Genomic DNA, 19,854 nt, shown 5'->3' with positions numbered 1-19,854 from the left:
TTGTGCTCTCGAAAGTAAACATCTCGTACGTACGTTCCTATTATCTCCTGATTGGACGACATGAAATTTTCGTATATCTTCACGTAGTCGTGTGGACAATTACGATTATTCTCCAAATTGAAGGATAACCAGCTAAGATGGATCACGTGTCCTATCGGCGCTTGTATAGTCCAGATGCAGTTTTCATTGTTTCTGTAACGGCCTTCGTTGCTCGGTGATTGAATCGTCCCGCTACGCTCCGTGAACAATCCTCCGCATCCTTTCGAAGTAAATCTCTCGTTAAAATATCTCTCGATGATCATGTTTTTTCCAAACTGAATTCGTATTATTGACTTTGTTCTCAAGAACAAGAGTTTAGATCATCGAGTTTCACGAGATTCTTCGTAATAAATTTCTGTATCAACAAAGTTTTGCTCACCTATCTCAGTCGTCGTGTAATTCGCCATGAAACCGCGTTTCCCCGTTGCACCCGAGTACTTAAGCGTCATTACGTTGTGCGTCGAATAATACGTCAAGTCAATGGCAGTTTTGCAAAGATTGGCGAGGCGGGTGGAATTCTCGTTGGGTCCATCGAACACATCGAGATAGTTGAAAATGCACTTTCTTCTCAACGAATTGTTGATATCTATGTCTAATATTTTCAGCACGATTTTCCTGTTCGGCGGTTGCCTGATCTCGTAGGTGCACACCTGCTTCGTAACTTCTAAGAGAGGATACGTAGGCGATTGAATGATGCCTGACACTTCGGTGAATATCTTGCCGCATATTGTTTTGTACGAAAGTGAGAATGCGCCTATTTGATACGCGTACGACTTGAAGATTATCAACAATACGTTCGAATTCGATGTGATTGAAGGTGGAATCGAGCTACCGCAGTATCGTTGTATCAATGGAGATTCGCTCGTTTCGCCGTCATAAATCTAAATAGGATTATAACAATATCATTAAGATATTTTCACGAGGACGAGAAATAGATAATGGAAGAATGTAACCTCGACGTATTCCATATGACAATTGTTCTTCAAAAGCTCGAACGTGGTCCAAAAAATTTGTATTCGTTTTCCAACGGATAATTGAATCTTCCATTCGCATTCTAGTTCTTCCCACTGTTCAGCGGACATAGGGCTTCTTATGATACCAGACGGAGAAGTGTACACTTCGTTACAACCTGGACGACCTGGACGAAAGAGAAATCTACAATTTTAGAGAACTGGAAGAGAGAGAGAAGCCTTCGTCTTCACCTTGAATGGCGGAATAGTGAATTTGGAAGCCTGAATCTTGGCCAGCACCGTCAGAGTGGAAATAGATCACGACGCTGGAGGCGGGTACGATGAGAGGAGCTGGATGCGAGTGATTGCAGTAAAGTCCCAATCGTTCCCCGTGTATAGTGCTGATCTGCAAAGTTCAAATACACACGCATATATATCTTCTGTTCTTCGGTTTGACGGATTGAAAGACAAGTACACGCTTGCCTCGAGGAAATCGGCTCCGCAGGTTCGATGCTCCTCCAGCATCAATTGGCCGAAATGGATCTGTATTCTCTTCCCGGATTTAACGGTAATCTGCCAATAACAGTCTCTATTCGGCGGATACCTTCCGGGTGATCCAGGGGAACTGATCGTCCCGTAATCGTTCGTCAAACTACCTCCGCAAATGGGCTTGACGCTGTTCCATTCAAACGCGAATCCGTCGTAGGACACGCTGTTATCGGAGTGGAACCAGAAGTAGAGAGAGTTGTGAGAGGACACTATATTCTTGTTCTCGTAGGGAAACTCTTGGCCGCAAAATCTGCCGATCATCTGACTGCCGGCGTTCCTACCATCGTGTATCTACGAAATCCGTTCGATTTCAATGAAAAGAAGAATTCGATACAAGGAAGGAAGGATCGACTCCATTACCTGCAAAAAGTCGTACTTGCAGTCGGTCGAGTGCTCCAGATTGAAACGGGTGAACGTGACGTTCAACACGAGGGAGCTGTTTGTGATCAGCACCCAGGCACAGCTCAGCCCGTGTTGATAAACGTTCCCGCCTATCGGGAATTCGAGATGTCCCACGGGATTACGTGAAACACCGCCGCATGTCTGTCGCGGGGTTTCGCATCTGGTGCCGGTGTACGTCGACGGGCAATCGCAGGTCGCCGCGCCGTTCGAAATCGTGCAGACGCCGTTGTTCTTGCAAGGATTCGGGGAGCAAGGGTCGATTTTCACGTTGCACGTTGCCCCTATGATAATCATTGAGATATATCGTTGATCGTTAATCAAAGATGGTTGATCGAAAGTGTGTGCCCACCGGTGTATCCAGGATCGCACGTGCAAGAGTAGGTGCCGGAAACGGCGGCACACTTGCCGTGCACGCAGGGATTATTGGAGCAGGGAGACGCCTCGGTCGATGATTGACAACCGTTGGGTCCGATTCCATCGCCCGCTGTGCCGGGTGGGCATCGACAGATCACGTAGGCGCTCGTAAGTGCTGAATTCTCGACGCACGTGGCTAATGGATGGCAACCTCCGTTGTTGATCGCGCAACTACCTACGTAGACACATGTCACGCCGTCGCCACGGTATCCAGTAGGACAGGCGCCGCACATTCTCGAACCCTGTTAACGATCATTGCGATTCCAATTGCGATTCTAGGGAAGTTCGTTCGTTCGAAGAAATCTCGGATCGGGTTTAAATTCGTCGCGTTACCATGGTATTGATGCATTGGACGAGAGGGGACGTGCTGCAGCCTCCGTTGTTCACTTGACATTCGTCTATGTCGGCGCAATAGTACCCGTTTCCTGTGTAGCCTCGTGGACAGGAATCGCAGAAGAATGTTCCAGGCGCATTTCGGCAAGCAACCCAAGGATTCACGGAGCACGGTCTATGATTTCCAGCGCATTCGTCCACGTCCTTGATGCAAGCTGGATTAGTACCTTCCGATTGCCAACCCTGGGAAAATAATCGGTTAAAGAAGGGAACTTTGGATGGAGTCGAGCGATTCATTGTTCCGTACTTGATCGCAAATGCAAGTGTAACCGAGCGGTGTTCCAAGCTTGCTCACGCATATGCCGTGGCCGCATAGCTCGTTGGAATTTTGAGTGTTGCAAACTGAAGACTTTTTCTTGCAGTGGAGGCCGTAATATCCTGCCGCGCACTCACATCTGAATATAAAAATTGATAAACGTCAAATATCATCGATTTTCGGAAGAAGAATTAATCGAAAGCTTACTTATACGATCCTGGAAGATTACGACAAGTGGCTCCATTTTGACATCCGAGGTCTGTTCCTAGCAGTCGAACGCATTCGTTTACATCCGCCATACAATTTGGCCCCTAGCATCATCGTATATTTATATATTTATATCAAAGGAAAAGCTAGAAACCCCAATTCTTATAAATATTCACCTCCCAATTTGATGGACAGTGGCACTCGTATCCTTCATAAAGATCGTAACACGTTCCACCATTCATACAAGGATTACTAGCGCATTCATTTATCCTCAGTTTCCGTTCTATAGATTTTACTTTATTTTCCACTTGTAGTATCTAGAAACATCTCAACGATTTTTATAGATGCATTCTATATTAATTACACGCATAGTTTATTAAAATTCTTATACATACTCGATGATGTAGCATCCGTATCTTCATATTCACCACTGATGCAGTCTGTAAGTAATTAGTCGAATCATTATTATAGTTGTATTAAGTTTCAAAAATTGGTTTATCTTCTCGAAGACTGCTTACTTGATTTATAGAAAAAATTTCTGATTGTTGCGTAGTGTTCCCTTCAAATCCTCTCATCGTAGCTATTCTTTTCTCTAAACCGTCCGGACCCTCTACAATTTGTGTCAAACGTTGTAAATTCGATTCCACCTCGGCCAGATATCCGGTTTTCCATCTCTCGATCAAACGCGTCGCGCTTTGCGCCTAAAAATGAACCAAAATTTATATTTCAAAGCGTAAATCGTCCGAGCAATTTTCAAATTTTTAAAGAAAACATTATTTTCTTATTTACAGCGGTAGCAACGTGAAGCAAATTAATTTCGTTCACATTCACGTAACCATTCCCTAGAATCTTCAGGGTGATGTTCCTGTCCTTTGCCGCGGAAATGAACAGATTTCCGTCTCGAGACTCTAGCACAGGCCTGGGATGTGTTAAAAATTACGTTTAAGCAATGTTGCACGGTCACAAAGTTTCTTTTTCTCTAGTTACAAGATTGTATCTGACGGAAATTACGTTCTTCATACCTTTCGTCCATCCATGCCGTGCAGAATCCCAACCAAGTCCCAACGAATCCCAACAACAACCATTGCGATTTCGTTGCCATATCGTCACAAATGTGTTCGATCGAAATTTTATTGAAACATCTCCTGCCGAATGTTACACACGATCTTTCCCGAGATGAACTGCATCGAATGATCAGAAACCAAATCTATCTTCGAGTAAAAGTGGGCGTATATATTTATCGATATCCACCCAATATCGGTTACACGTTTATTCTCACACATTTTTATTATACGTAAGCAATACGTTTCATAGAATATTCTTTTATAATTAATATTTATAAAAGATTCCGTTCGCTTAGATTTAATCGAAGGATTTAAGTTACTCAATTTATGTTTAATATGCCGATGCTTCGTTTAAAACTTTTTCTTTTTTATCTTAAAACGTTATTTAAACGTTATTTAAAGTATGAACTTTTTTAATTAGGATTAGAAAATATCGTGTTTCAATTTCTTCAAACAAGAATAAATAATTATAAATTCTAATTTTATCTGAGAAATATAAATCAGAATCTGAAACATTATTGATCAAATAATAATTATAAAGTGAATACAATTATATATTATAATAAAATATACAGTAATAAAAATTTTAAAATTATGGCAAATTATAAATTCTTCTTCATTTTTTAAAGATTTACACTATATTTATCTATCTTACGATAATGTACTTTAATAATTTCGTCATATAGATATATCACACTATTTTTAGAAATTATTTTTCTTTTTTGATCCATTATGTTAATGAAAATGAATATTATTCTTTTATTATGCGATTACTTTTATCTGTATATTCAATAGTTACCTTGTATCGCATAGAGAGATTAGCATAAAACCGATACTGAAAATTTATAAGCTATTGTATCTAATTTAAAATTCGGCGCCAATAAAGATAGTGGGCGTTACAGCCGTGTTTACAGCGCCGCCTGGCGTGGGGATTCAGAAGTTGCGCAGCGTTCGGAGTAACCGCATAGCCGCCGTTCTCGTCGAAGCCGGACAGTATGGCTTCGGCTGCCGGTTCGTTCGCGTTAGTGGTGTTTGTCAACGGTGCTACAGTGCATAGTTGGCGGCGGGTGTGCGTGCTCCGTTTTTTGCGAACGAAACACTGCACGTGAAACGTGGACGTACGTGGTGTAACAAGATTGTCAACGGGACGACGAGGACGTGGGGCGAGATTGACAAGATACTCGACAGAGATGCGGCGAAATGTGAAAATTGTGTTGCTGCTGTCATGCGCGTGGATGTCTGCCTTTGTTTACTACTATCATACATCGCGAGACACAAAGGTATGTCAATGAATCATCTTTTATTGCGAATATGATTCCGATGCGTGATCTTGGCCGCCATGTGCGCGAATTTCGATGATCGGTGCGCAGCCCCACGCGAAAGGTATGCAATAACGTTCCCCCTTGACAATATACGTTGCTCGAATTTCTACGATTTGATTTGCACGCGATGAAATTGTTAACATGACAATTACTTTAATCTCAATTGCGTATCATTATGGAATAATAAGCAGTAGAAATTCGAAGGATGCTTTTTTTTGTATAGCTGCGTAGTATGATGTTTCTTGTTCCATGTTCCTTTCGTTTTCGCGCGATACATATCGATATTTTATTAATGGATTCCAGAAGTGATTTTGCAATAACGAAAATACGATTTTCGATTCGAATATTTCGGTATCATATTCATCGAATTATTAAACGCAATCTTATATAGATATAAATGTAGATATTCATAATATTGTTTCAATTATTTCGCGATATAATAAACGTCTTTTGCGTCGTCACTTGTACCAATTCCATTCGAATCTAGTCTATCACGTGATCTGTTCACGTGTCATGCGGAACTTGGAAATTGAACGAATTCAAGTTAGTGTTGTTAAATATAATAAATGGTTAACACGCGGTGAATAATAGCAAAGTAACATATTGTATTATACAAATAATATATTATTGTTATCAGTTACTTATTAGCTATTTACGATCGTTTATGTGACTTTGTAAACAATTTCAATAATTCGTTCCAAGAACGCGATGAAACATAGACGGTTAGATTTTTTTCTAATATTGAATATGTTCATAAATATTTATGAAATATTTTTATACATGTTCCACATGTTTTAATATTATCTTTGTTTTAGCATTAATTTTTTTTCTTATTTATAATATTTCTTTCTTTTTTCAATATCTACAATATCTCTGTTTGTCACTATTTTAATTTAATGCTAAAATATCTGATATCTTCTTTTTATTATTTATTGTTTCATCAGAGATCTTGTGCAAGATTGCATCATATTTTCAATCTTGTACGATATTCATTATTATAGTAATTATTTTATGTAAATTATTTTAATATATATACACATATATATATTCACTAACAGGTTCTAACAGAATTTTTTTTTAATTATACATAATATGTTAATCAAAGTCGTTCGATGTGACATTAATTAACACGATTAATAATACTATATAAATAAGAGTTAACTATTGCTTTTATTGAAGATTTTTTGATCCTATTTTTTCCAAGTTTTCAATTAACTGGGATAAAGCCACGTTTAACAATCGAGGATAATTTTTTTCGATTTCTCGTCTTCAACTCGGTTTTATTTTTTTTTTTTTCTCGTAAACACGTTAATTAGATTAGATGAAACAATAGGATATGCACAAGCGGAAAAGAGAGTGAAAGTGATTTTCAACGCTGCTCTCTCTCTTTGGTAACAAATATTTTTCTTATGTGAATAAATCGATACTCCATGTTTCACGATTCGATGATTTCCGCGAGTCATTAGCCACGATACTTGAAAAGAACTGTGGCAGATTAACATTTGAATGCCATCATAAAAAGTCTCATTAACAGGAAATAACGTGGCAAATATTCTTCTTTCGCATATTTCAAAAATGTTGACACGGCAAAGCGTTATCGACATTGTGCACTGTTTGAATTAAACATTGAATTAATGTTTTAACGTACAATTTTTTTAATGCAAATTTACGATTAAATGATAACGATCACGATTAACAGTTAAATTTTTATTTGATTGACTAATCGATAATGAATGTAATTTATTTATTCAGTCGTTAATTAAAGTATCTTTATCGGAAAATTAGTATTTTAATTCTGATTTTAGCTCCAGCATCAATCAACGTTAACAGTAAATCATATATAATGAACGTTCAAATAAACCTTTAATTAAATATATCAAACAGAACTTGATTTAAATTTCGATTAAAAATAAATGATTGATGATTAGTATTATTAATCGATGATTGATATTAATTAAGCGACTGACTGATGATTAAATCCATTAATCGATTATTTTCGAAATTTCTTTGGCGTTAATTAATGAATGGATAGATTCATTAATAATTATATATATTTCGATATAGCATTTCGATATAGCAAGCTATTATTTTCTGTTTTAAAATTGGACATAATCGGAATTGGAAAATTTTCTCAATATCTTCCATTTCATATATTTTCGATAGAAAATCCTGAATATTCTGAAAATCCTGAATGTATTTCACGCGGTTTGATAAGATGACATCGCAAAATTTGCATTAATCTGCATTAAATTTACATTCGAGATCGTTTTATCCCATACACATTAATATGGTACGAAAGATTGACTGATGTGTTTACTGCCTCGTGAATGAACCCACGTGTTCAAGTCTCTGGTAATAGTGTATTCGTCTTCCAAGCAATCGGTGAATAAATCTGCGAATAAATCTTGCGTAAATTTATTTTTGACGCGTTTCGACATCAAATCGATCGTTTCGATCGTAATTTGCCAACAAATTGGCAAACACAACGTAAATTTTCTAATTGTAGAACATTTCAAACTTGTTTCGATTATGATCGAATATCGAAATTGATTAAAAATTGATTCAATGTTATTTATTTTTCGGTTAAATTCAAAAATTTCGATACGCGTGAAAAATCTCACGTGAAATTTTTTTGTTTTATCTGAGTTATTTAGTCCATCGAGGATTAAAATAATCGTTGCATAAAAATTTTCAACGTTTAACAGGCTTCGTTCAAATTATTTAGAAATATGTAAAAGAAACGCACGGAAATATTAATCGAACATTCGTTGAAAGCTTGTTCAATCTTTTTTTTTTTTTAATACTTCTTTGTTAACAAAATAAAAGGAAAAAAGGTTGGTCAATAATCGTGTTTTTCGGCGGAATATTAAAATTGGTTTCACGTATCGACGATATCGGCGTTTGGTATACCGCAACATTTTCTGATTTATAGTACCGTAATTTTCTGCCTGGAATGCGGAGTGTTGCGATTGCACCGTGGATATTTCAACATTCTTTCTTCTGATAAAATATCGTTACTACGTTATTACACTGTCCATATAAACAACTCAAATCCATCCACATCTGTATAGTTTCCGATTATTTTTAAGAGACCTTTTTTTTTTTCCTTCTTCTAAATCGAAATTCATGTATTCCTGTCGAATTTTCACATATCGATAGATTTATGGTTAGTTTTGATTTTCCAAGAATCTTGTTCTTCAGAAAAATTTCTTTTTATACCGATAATTATATAAATAGATAGATAAATAGATAGATAGATAAGAGTATATATTAAGTATACAGATAATAGGTAGAATAATTATTAATATTAAAGCGGTATTATTACTCAAACGAATATAAATTTTGTCAAAATTTGCGTATATTTTAAAAATTATAAAAACAATCAATTCGAACAATCCGAAGAAATTTAACTTTCGAACAAAATAATTCTTTCCTTTTGTCACTGCTAGATTTTTCAAAATTAATAATTTTACGAGAATGAATCCATCGCAAGTGAGATTTTTACACTTCCAATGTCTAAATAAACTCTGTCAAAGATATTTTACACATCCTAGCCAGATACTTTCCAACGATAACGATCGCTTTGGTAGAATGCATAAGTAGCATACATTCGCTCTTTCTTCTCAATTTCACTTTTCAACCGTCTTACATCGGATCGGACGTGATCTCGATCCAGATTCCGATCGAAAAATCTACCGTTACCAGGGAGAAACGAGCGTAATCGGCAACCCGTTACGTTGGTCAGCCAAGTGAAAGCCATCTGGAATATCTTTCTGGAGGAGAGCTCTGAATTACAGTTGACCGTTATCGGAACGGTCTTTCGATTCGAGAGAGATTCCACGAACGTTGTTTGTTTCCGCGACATCGAGCGGTCGTTAGCGGTAACGCGTAATGCAAGGTAATTTGCTTCTTCCATGCCAGCTTGCCTTTAAATTTCTCTGCGTACAATCATTAGAATAGACTTACCGCTTTCGCGTTGAAATTTGCTTGAAACAGTGAAAATTTAAAACGATACATAATGTGTCGTATAATGAGTACGTATAATGATAAACAAATTCTTGATAAAAAAATTAACCATTTTTGACCCGGTTAATATTAATCTCTCCGATATTTTTTAAGAAGAATAATGTATGGAAAATAAACTCGATTAAAAGAAAAATTGAGACGACTTTAATTCATCGTAATTTGTTTCTCGAAATTATCGATCGAACAATACTCGTTACGTTTGTTAAAATGTTGCGTTTTCCAGAATTAATACACGAAACAAATCTGTCGAAGAAAAGTCTATTTTTTCCTTTTTTTATTTAAATTTCACGTTTCAATTCCGAAACAACAAAATTGATAGATTCGGTAAAATTTACAAACCGTGTGTTCACGATATGAGAATTTTTGAATCTCGTCCCACGAGATAGAACGATAGAACGATAGCGCGATAGGCTAATCGAATTTTCTCGTTCCAAATGTAAATCCTTATTACCATCCGATTCGAAACGTTGTAACTGATTCGACGGTTTGATAAAACGGTGATCAACTCGTCCATTGCGATATTACTATCGAAATTGGGACGTTGAAATTCATATTTGAATTGGCCAACGCGTATCGAGTGATTCCATATCGAAATTATTAGTTGCCTCGAGATCGATACACCGTTAATCGAAAGTCGACGAAATTGAATTTTTCTATTATTAGGAAGGAACGTTGAACCCGTTCTGTAAAATCATACCGGAATCGGTAATATGGCTCTTCCATTCCGTGTTCTCGGAGTCGGCTAACGAAATCGCGGTTGATCCACTTTTACGACCGGCAATAAAGCGCCTCCGCATACGTTTTCTTTTTTCCCCCTCCATAGAAAACTATTCTGTCGATACGGATCCACGCGAGAAGATTCCTCCCCCTTCGCGATTTTCTCCTCGTCGGTGGCACGGCGTTAATCGTTGACGCTCTAATGGAGCGGACTAATCGCGCAGGATCCTGCAGGAAACGATTCGGCCATTAAACTCGAAAAGCCACGATCGAAAACGGTCCCCGCGCGTCTCTGTCGAGTCACGATGATTGCATGATCGAGCATTCGGGACGCGAGCCGATTCGCGAAAATCGTTCTCTCTCCCGTTTGCTTGGTCACCAAAAATCTGCGATACAGTTTTCTTCTTCCTCTTTCAATTTCTTTAGTTATTTCTTTGGTTTCGTTTTTCGATTCTAATGTCTCGTGTCAACGTCGTGGATCGATTTTTTAGCCAAATTTAGTTTCTCGTCGGTTTCTAGTTCCTGGACGATGATTAAATCATTTTCCCTTTCCTATCAAAAAATCTGGTAAAATTCTGCACGCCGTGCTCTTACTTTTTCGTTTTCATCCAGTTCTCTACCCTTGCCAAATTTAATTTTTCGCCTCTGTTGGATTAAGACTGCATGATCGAACATTTGGTACGCAAATCTTGCGGATCCGTGAAATTCGTTTTTTGCCTTTTCCGGTAAAAATCTGCATTCTAGTTTCATTTTTCTTTTTCGTGTCTATTTTTTGCCAAACTTAATTTCTCATCTCTGTTAAGATTGCATGATCGAGCATTTGTATGTACAAACTTTGCAGATCCACCGGAAAATTTAAAAAAAACTCTTTTCTGTTCTCCGCGAAAAATCTGCATTCTATCTGTACTTTTATCTTCGTTCGTTCCTCTGTCTTTAAATCCTTTAAAAAATTCCAAACAAATTGAAAGATTGTAAAAACGAATTCAAACTCATTGATATCAAATCAATGATATCTGTACATTATATACAATTCTAAATGTTAAAATAACCAATTCAAAATTGATTATTAATCAATTGATTATTAATCAATTATTGCAACATCTCTATGGATTCAATTGATTAATTTTTCGTAATCGATCCATCTTTCCCCTGACTTATTCACCCTAATCCAGGGAATTCGAATCGCGTGTATACCCGGATGGAATTATTAAAGGGGGATCTCCACCCTGTGTAAATGACCAAGGGAACGGGTGGACACGATAAACGTTTTTACGGCGTGGCATGTCGAGTGACGAGTCGATGCCCGGTTAAAATTTCTAAGGGTGTTCCTTTCGCGCGTGTCGGATCTAAAAATCACCGATAAAAATGAGAACGTGAACGGCGCATTGCGCCACGACGTTGAACAAGCGTTGTTAACAAATGGTCCGGTGATATTTTCGCTGTGTCCCCGCTAAACGGCCCTCGTCGTTGATGTTTATTCACCGCGGTGTAAATCGCGCGAATTTCACCGAAAACTTTACAACGTGATGCGTTTTACCATGTATCCATCTCGCTCTTCGCTCCTTTCCCTCAACACATCTTCCCTTTTATGTGTGCGATTAAAGTTGAATGTGCGATTTTTGACGTGCAAAAATTCTGGTAAATTCTGATAAATACGCCAGAATTTTTTTTTTTTTGAAAGAAATTTGGAAACATCTTCTGTATTCAGAAATTAGATTAAAATTTTCCTTTATCTTTTTTATTCTTATTCAGATTTTAATATGACCCTTATCATCTTGTCGTACTTAAAATAATTCCAAACAAAAATTCGAAACGCGAAAGAAAATGCAAAAACTTTGAGAATAAATTTCTCTGTATCAAAGAGATTTTTTTACCATGTAAAATATTACTTCATGTATAACCATATACTCTATACATGTGCATAAACTTGCATTAAAATCAGAATTTTAAAACTAGGAATTAGATAAATTTCCCTGTAAAATAGTAAAGTCTTTACACAATTTGAATACTTTTTCCAGTCATCTATCGATGTTCCTTTTTCTTTTTTTTTTTCGTTTCATCCTTGCACTTTCTCCCTTCCTTTTTTTTTTCTTTTTTTGCCATAGAAATCGTACCCAGTACCGGATTTCTCTACGGATTTAAAGAAACTTAAGCACGCTCGTGATTTATCGAGATTTTATCGGGTCAAAGGGCCTTCCCAAGCGTTTATAAACGTTTTTAATAGAAGGACAATGGGAAGGAGGGTTATGCAGATACAAAAGCGTGTGGAAAAAGTTGAATAATGGACGCGGTTGTCCCATTCCGTTGGCCGTGTATCGTTTTTATCGGCCCGGCCTGGACTTTAATTTCCGTTCATCGATTCGATCTAACCCGTGTTATCGGACGATTGTAAGTATTTCTTTTGAAAGAATACCGTTTATTGGACGCAAAACGAGCAATTGGCTTTCAATATTATCCATCCAGCGGGAATGCAATATGCGGTAAAGCGGTTTTTCAAAGGAATCCCTCCATCGAGATCTTTCGCCCTTTATCGTATTAAAAACGGTGTAATAAAAATTTCTTAGCTTAAACTTTTAACGGATCAAAACGAATTAAAAGTTTGGGTCAGCGTCTGCGAGACGCTTTCCACTGATTTCTATTTAAAATTTCTTGCGCCAGTTTCTCTACGCGTTTTAAAAATACTCTTGCCCTTCACACAATCCTCCCATACACCCGCTCCTCTAGTTCAAATCCACTTGTTTCTCCACGATCTATCCTAAGTTCCTCCAATCGTTTCTCTATCTAAAAACAGAATAATCCAAAGAAAATATAAAAATTTCAATCGATACGACAGATGCATCACTGAAATCCAACATTTATCGAAACACTTGCATTAAAAGTAAAATTGAAAGATCTCACAAAGAATTGATATTAATAATCAGGATACTCTGATCATCACAAAATTTCAGCAAGAAGTTCTCACATCCCGAAAAACGACGGTTCTTTCCGCGATATCCATTCAAAGTTCGTATCATTGGCCAAATTTCCAAAAACAATCAATTTGCCCCGTGTTATCGTCTTTAGCGTCCCTCCACTCATTGTTCATCAATCGGTGAAACAATTAGAAAGCAACGCAAATCCATCGCATGCATCGCATAGCTCAGCCCGTCACGTCTTTTCATGGATGTCCAGGATGATTCAGGGAAATTGGTGTATTATTCGTGCGCCCGGAATCCGGAAAATAGGTTTGATCGTTCGAGAACCGGTTCCACGGTTTTCGATGACCCGATTTCGCGATCTGATTTCCACGCGCACGCGGTTGTGCGTGCGCGGTATGCGTGCATACCATCGTCAACCATGCCAGCTATTCGCTATTCACGGAACAAAATTCTATGCTTATTCCGCGCGATGAAAAAGAAAAAGGGAGGGAAAAAAGGGAGAGAGAATTGTATTTATTAATCAGCTCTTTTCGAGGAGGCACGGATAATGATTGGCTTCTCTCTTCGTTCATACTGCTTCTCTTTTGTTTTTTTGTTTTCTTTTCATTTCTCTCTTCTCCTCCTTTTTTTTCTTTTCACCCGTGGGATGGCGCTTTTGTGGAATCGAAAATCGACAAAGGGCGTTGACTTTAGATCTAATTCAACGAAAAAATTCGGTCTGGAAATTAATTTCAGTTAATTTGGACACGATTCAATTTGGTTGGAAACGAGATACTGTTTCGAAGATGCATCGCGATTAAACGCAATAGGGTTCCTCGTGTGCACGGGTCGTGTTAAATAACCGGGACGCAGCTTGCATAATTGGTCACGTGTAATTGCCATTGAACGCGTTTGTCCAAACGTGCAAACGTAACTCTGTATTATTTGTAACCGATGCGACAGAGCCCCATTTAAATTCGCTTTCCACGCGGATCTCAACCCATCCCTCTCCCATGGAAACGGAGGGAGATCGTTACACGTCGATTCGCCTTGTGAATTTTCTAATAGCCGTTTGCAACACCTGTCAATTCGAGAATCGTTTACACTCTCTCTGTCAATTTTTACGTAGTTGTATATTGAAAATCGTCGAAATGTTCCATGTGATATTTTGAAACGTGTGAAAATTTTATCGTTTTCTTTAGGACATTATATATCTTTAGGATAAATAAATTAGAGCATTTCTTTGAATCTTTAAAACTTTAAAACTCTTTAAGTAAAAATTCGTATGAGTTTTCATCAACTAAAACAAAATGTAAGAGATGTATACGGATTAATATTCTATCTTCTTATTCCTTTTTGATTAGCTCATATTTAACGAGTATCGAGTATGGCAAGAATATTTTACTCTCTTATTTGACCAGAAAATTAGTCGATTAGTAGTTTCTTTCCTTCTTCTTGTTGCGACAAGAAGTTGCAACTTGCACGTATATGAACAACATCCTGTCCCTTTCATTAGCCTTGTCTATCTTCCGGTTTTGCATTAGCCTCCGCGGAAAGCTAAGTTTCGATAAATAGTTTAAACCGGTTATTTGCCAGCTTGTCTCCGACTGGACAAATACGTTCAAGATTAATCTCGATCGCGTTCCAGAGTGGTTCTCGGCCGAGGGTTTCGTGTAAATATTTAATCGAGGGTTAGAGTTTCCGATCTGGGCTCGTTCCGACCAAAAGGAAACCAAGACGGTTATCCTCGATTCGGGTGGATCTCAACATCACGCGAATTTGCATATTCACGTAACCTCTCGTATTTCTATTTAAATATTGCTCCCACGAGGCAGCGAATTCGACTTGTTCTTTCATTTCGACATTTTTGCATAATTCGTACAGACGCGTTTAGAAATATTCGATCGACATTTCACATTTTCCTGTTTAACGTAGTTTTCTTATAGAAAGTCAACGCTCAATATTTTCCTCGACAGTCAAAGTCTCTGCGTGTCCAATTTTCGTTTGTTAAATTTTTCTTGAGACTTGAAAACTTTTGTAACATCTACGAGACAAAATCTTGATAATCCAAGTTTTTCTCCCCGATTTTACGTGCATACGTTACTTTTAATATCTCCACTGATCGCGTAAAATGTATTTTTGCGTGACAACAATCGCAAAAGTATCGTAGGATCTTTTCGAGGAGGATGAAATAATATCGCAGAGAGTGCAATCGTGACGCGAATTGTTGGAATTACAACGCGGTTACGAGACAATAGTGTCGCTCGTCAACCCATCTCCGTGTCGTCCGCAAATGAACCATGAGCCGGTTTTTTTTTCCTACCACTCCACGCCTGTACACATTTTTACGCGCTTTAATTTCCGCGAGTTCACAAATGCCAGCGAGAGAATGGCAGCGGATATACGAGCGAGATGAAGCGTAATATGCCCAGGGTTGAATGCTGTTTGTCTTTTGCCACGATAATCTTTGAACCGTAAAATATATTGGAGCAAGATTGCGAATATTATAAACGGTACTTATACGTAGAATAATTTCAAATGAGATGGATTAAGATGGATTTGAAATGTTTCGAAACAATTGCACGCACAAAATGTGCTTTTCTCTGCGCATAATCATGTTTGTCTCATCTTGAAATAATCTTGAGAAGAATTAAAAAGAATATCATCAATTTGCCGGTGTCTTTCGTACAAGCCATTCGTTGTATTAACTTCCACAGTTGAAACTTTGATTCCTGTCAAAACTGTCTGATGAAACTGTGAAATTTCTTCTTCTCTTTATATTAATGCTCAATGGTGATTCGTAAATAAATTTCTCCTAGATGCCAAATCCTCGTGGTGAGAGAGAAAGAGATTCACACAGGAATGGAGCACTCCTTCGAGGTTCTAAACATCGAAAAATATAATTTCTTTGCCCACGAATTCCAATTTTCTCCACCGGTAACCACGCACAACTCCCCATACCCGAGCGAATTTCCCTTCCTTAAACACCCGTTCCGCTGTGTTTCGTTTCGCTTTATGCAAAACGTTGAGGCGCTGACTCTGCAAGGATAACCACGATTAATATCTCGACCTGGTAATAAGTAATAGCCCAGACCGTAGACACGCGTGGCCGGCTCATACGTGTGTTTACACGAGACTGTGCAATTCGGTTTCGAACACACGTCGGATCCACATGTGTGCGTTCGCGTTCCTGGCCGAGACACGAGCCTGATGAAATTGCTCGCCGCCCGAATTCATCGGGAATCGGCGGCGAAATAGGATTTTCCGCGTAGAATCTGCCGGCACGTGGCTGATTTCGACACGAGAGCCAGTTCATTAGCGATCCCTCTCGATGCTTGAAACGAGAGATTGATTAATTTTCCTCTGTTAATTAAAAATCCGCGTGGGATCCGTTGGAACGTTCTCGTCATTCCTCTTTCTTGAAGTTTTAGTCTTTCCAAGTTTCGATTAGTAATTAATGTATTATTGTTGCGCGAAATATAAATTATGTGATATATAATTTTTCGTATAAGAGGAAAGATGCAAAGCGATATAAAGATGGTATTTTATTCGACAGGTGTTAATCTACGATTGATAGACTACATAAATGAATTTTATCATTATATTATTATTTGCATAATAAAGAATGGTTGTGTGAGATTTATACACGTTTCGTTAATACTTGTATGAAAAGTATCGTGCGATTCTTCGCGATATTTCTAATTCGTTCGATTGAAATTAAAATGGCTGAGTAATAAGTTATTTATTCAAGAAATGCTTCTTCTATTCTTACGAGATATCTCCAATATTTATTCTCCCAAATATCAGTAATTTAGAAGACGAGAAGAAAATCAGGAATTTGTTAACGGGGTGATCCGATAAAAACAAAGGGCGCGTCTAGAGCCCTCTTTTAACGCGTTTGCGGACGACGTTACGGAAATTGGATCCGCGCCTTCGCTCTTCTCGTATTTTTTTCAAAATATTGTATATCAAAAGACAAAGGAAAGGCAGAGAAAGAGATTCGTTTTACCATCGGCAAATTGAATTATTTTCACCCTTCTCGAAGCGGGTCATCCCGTTGCATGATTATAAAAAAAAATATACATCGTCCCATGTGACTCGTGCTGTAGGATCGGTGCCAATTATCAGTCTCGCGTGTTTTACTGCGCCACCAGAAAGAACCGGAGCGCAGGGGTACTTGACCCTTGTTCCATTTACGGTGCATCTGATAGATTCGTTCGTCTGGAATAACGGAGCGAAAAGAAAAGCTTTCACCTTTGCCTTCCTATCCTCTCCATAATATTAAACATATCACGAAGAAATGTTTAACTTTATGCGTTTAATTCGCGTTATCCTTTCACGCTAAGCATTTACTCGAAGGAGACCCTGAAACAATTGCAATAGTTGTAAAAAAGGAAGATTTATAAAATATAGAGAAATATTTCCTTCGAATTATTTCATCTTGTTGAAAATGATCTTGTTGAAAAAGTGAGGAGAGAAAGAATCATATCCTCGATCGTTCATCAATTATTTTAACCATCTATCGTTAATAGTAATACCACGAATGGACAGGCAGCTTTGCGTATTTCGCAAGAAAATATGCTGAAGAGCAGTACTTTCCTTCCGTCGAGTCAATGCCCTTTTTCTTTTTCTTCCTCTTCTTCTTCTTCTTCTTCTTGATTATTTTATTCTTCCGTTATAAATACAGGCTAAAAGACCGTGATTCACCATTGCTTTAAATAGAAGCTACAGTCCTTGTGTCCGCTATCTACGGGAGAAAATCAAACGGTGTGCAAGTTCTGGCAACGACAAAGAGAGATCCATCCACGTCTCTTCCCTTCTGCTCGAGCAGTAGTCTCGTTCGACGCGATTCAGTAAGGGTCGCGAAATAAAAGCGCTCGCTTTCTTCCTCCTGGATGGATGGAGGGGCCGACGAACGTGCCGTGAACTTTATTAGATCGACGTAGATAGGATAAGGTCGTGCCGTTTTCGGTGCTCCTCGCGAGCCAAGAGAAATCTGGACTAATTAAGGCGGCAGGGCGAGCCACGTTTAATCGCACTTTTCTTCCACGGCCATCTGTCATCACTGCTCGCTGCACTGTTAATGTCGTTAAATTCTTCCTAGTGTGAATCAGCTGGCTACACTCGTTTAATTCCAGCTCGCGAAATTGTCCAATGTATCCGTGATGAATTCGAGCCGAAATTGTGACGAAATCTTTTCCTTCGCGAAGGGGATGAAAAGGAATGAGGATGGGGAAAGAAGAGAAATAAATCGAATAACGAAATCTCTCGTTCGATCTTTCTACTGGATGAAGAGAGCTCTAATTAACGTGGGATATTTTTCTTTTTTTTTGAAACGCGGCAAACGAGAGATTCGAAGGGGAAAAGGGAAGACGAAATACGATTTTATGCTTTCTCTTTTCCTTCATTCGCTAATATTCGTGGTTAATCAGCTCTCCCTTGGCTTGGCGATTCGGCTTTGAAGCTTTCCTCCAAGACGACGCATCTCTTACTCTTGTTTTCCCTCCGCGACAACCCTCCGTGTAGACCTACGAACCCTTCTCCTCGTCCTCTTTTCCTCTCTAGTTATGTCATGCGTTCAAAGAGACGAATGTTTTCTTCAAAGAGATAAGATGTATTTTAATTAAAATTGTGGACGAAAGAAAAGAAATTTTTAACGATCTTATATTTTTGCAATTATTAGAATTATATGTTTAAATACCGAGTATAAGAATTAGCAGATAAATTATATTACGTATAGATAATTAGAATTCGAGTATTGCGGAAATAATTAGAGATATGTACAATCATGTCTCTGTTTTGCAATCAATTTATATTATCACGCGTCGAGAGATCTTGATTAGGAATCTAACTGGTGTCCAACTTGGCCTTAATGTTCATGGCCGTATGTAATTAATGAATGCAAACGCTCTCTACGTCCACGTGTCCCGTGCTCTCTCGGTTTTCAGACGAAAGACAATACACCCTACGAACTGGGCAGCAATGGAAAACAGTGTACTTCCATTAGTTTGGAAATTGTATTTCGAAGAGTTGAGCAACGCGGTTCATAGCCAATTCTCCACCCATTTCGTTTCGAGACGTTTACTCTCTCTGTCATCCACACTTAACTCGCCTCGATTCCCAAAAAGAAAAAGAAATAATACTTACTCTTGCTCCCAATATTTTCGAGAATCTTTTTCTATAATATTCCAGCATCAGAGCTGGTGAAACTCTTAAGAATTTCCGTAAACGATATTTATTGTATGGCGGAACCGCGATATCGAAGCTACAAAACCGAAAAACCTTCCGTGGAAGACGATTATTCCCGTCAAAAGTATCCGAGCAAAGCCGATTCTGTCGACTTTTCCGGGAAAACGAAAACGCTTCTTGCAAGACACACATTCGAGTCACGATCTTTGGAAATACTCCTCCTCTCCTCGATCTCCGGCGATAGATAATGCTTCGACGATTCAGGGAATTTTTTGTCAATCCAATTTTGCAATTATACCGCTGCACTTGTTCAAGATCGTTCCATAAATCGGTCATAGTTCGAGGGGGGATCGATTCGACGTGGTTAATTATCAAGATTTATTCGAGCCCCGGGCCGACAATGAGCCGGTTACACGGGACGTTCGATGC

General features: G+C 38.3%; 2 protein-coding genes across 3 annotated transcripts in view; one reads left to right on the top strand and one right to left on the bottom strand.

Annotated features, from left to right (window-relative positions):
• The window catches only part of LOC108003581 (cubilin), a 33,744-nt gene extending 29,324 nt beyond the window's left edge, over positions 1–4,420 (bottom strand). For both annotated transcript variants that reach the window (XM_062073624.1, XM_017065926.3), the window contains exons 1-15: positions 4,233–4,420; positions 4,000–4,129; positions 3,729–3,911; positions 3,606–3,650; positions 3,387–3,527; positions 3,211–3,314; positions 2,995–3,142; positions 2,688–2,930; positions 2,290–2,596; positions 1,899–2,221; positions 1,473–1,829; positions 1,242–1,395; positions 993–1,177; positions 419–920; positions 34–259 (exon numbers count right to left, since the gene is read on the bottom strand). In XM_062073624.1, the coding sequence (XP_061929608.1) occupies positions 34–259; positions 419–920; positions 993–1,177; positions 1,242–1,395; positions 1,473–1,829; positions 1,899–2,221; positions 2,290–2,596; positions 2,688–2,930; positions 2,995–3,142; positions 3,211–3,314; positions 3,387–3,527; positions 3,606–3,650; positions 3,729–3,911; positions 4,000–4,129; positions 4,233–4,312 (3,128 nt within the window). In that variant the 5' untranslated portion in view covers positions 4,313–4,420. The remainder of the gene's footprint in view (positions 1–33; positions 260–418; positions 921–992; positions 1,178–1,241; positions 1,396–1,472; positions 1,830–1,898; positions 2,222–2,289; positions 2,597–2,687; positions 2,931–2,994; positions 3,143–3,210; positions 3,315–3,386; positions 3,528–3,605; positions 3,651–3,728; positions 3,912–3,999; positions 4,130–4,232) is intronic.
• An 805-nt stretch (positions 4,421–5,225) lies between these two features.
• Positions 5,226–19,854, top strand: part of LOC108003572 (polypeptide N-acetylgalactosaminyltransferase 2) — a 184,472-nt gene continuing 169,843 nt past the window's right edge. Inside the window, exon 1 of the mRNA XM_017065913.3 lies at positions 5,226–5,554. Coding sequence (XP_016921402.1) covers positions 5,465–5,554 — 90 coding nt within the window. The 5' untranslated portion in view covers positions 5,226–5,464. The remainder of the gene's footprint in view (positions 5,555–19,854) is intronic.

This window comes from Apis cerana, linkage group LG4 (genome assembly GCF_029169275.1).
Source record: "Apis cerana isolate GH-2021 linkage group LG4, AcerK_1.0, whole genome shotgun sequence".
NCBI classification, from domain to species: Eukaryota; Metazoa; Arthropoda; class Insecta; order Hymenoptera; family Apidae; genus Apis; species Apis cerana.
This window is presented reverse-complemented; position numbering and strand designations above follow the sequence as displayed.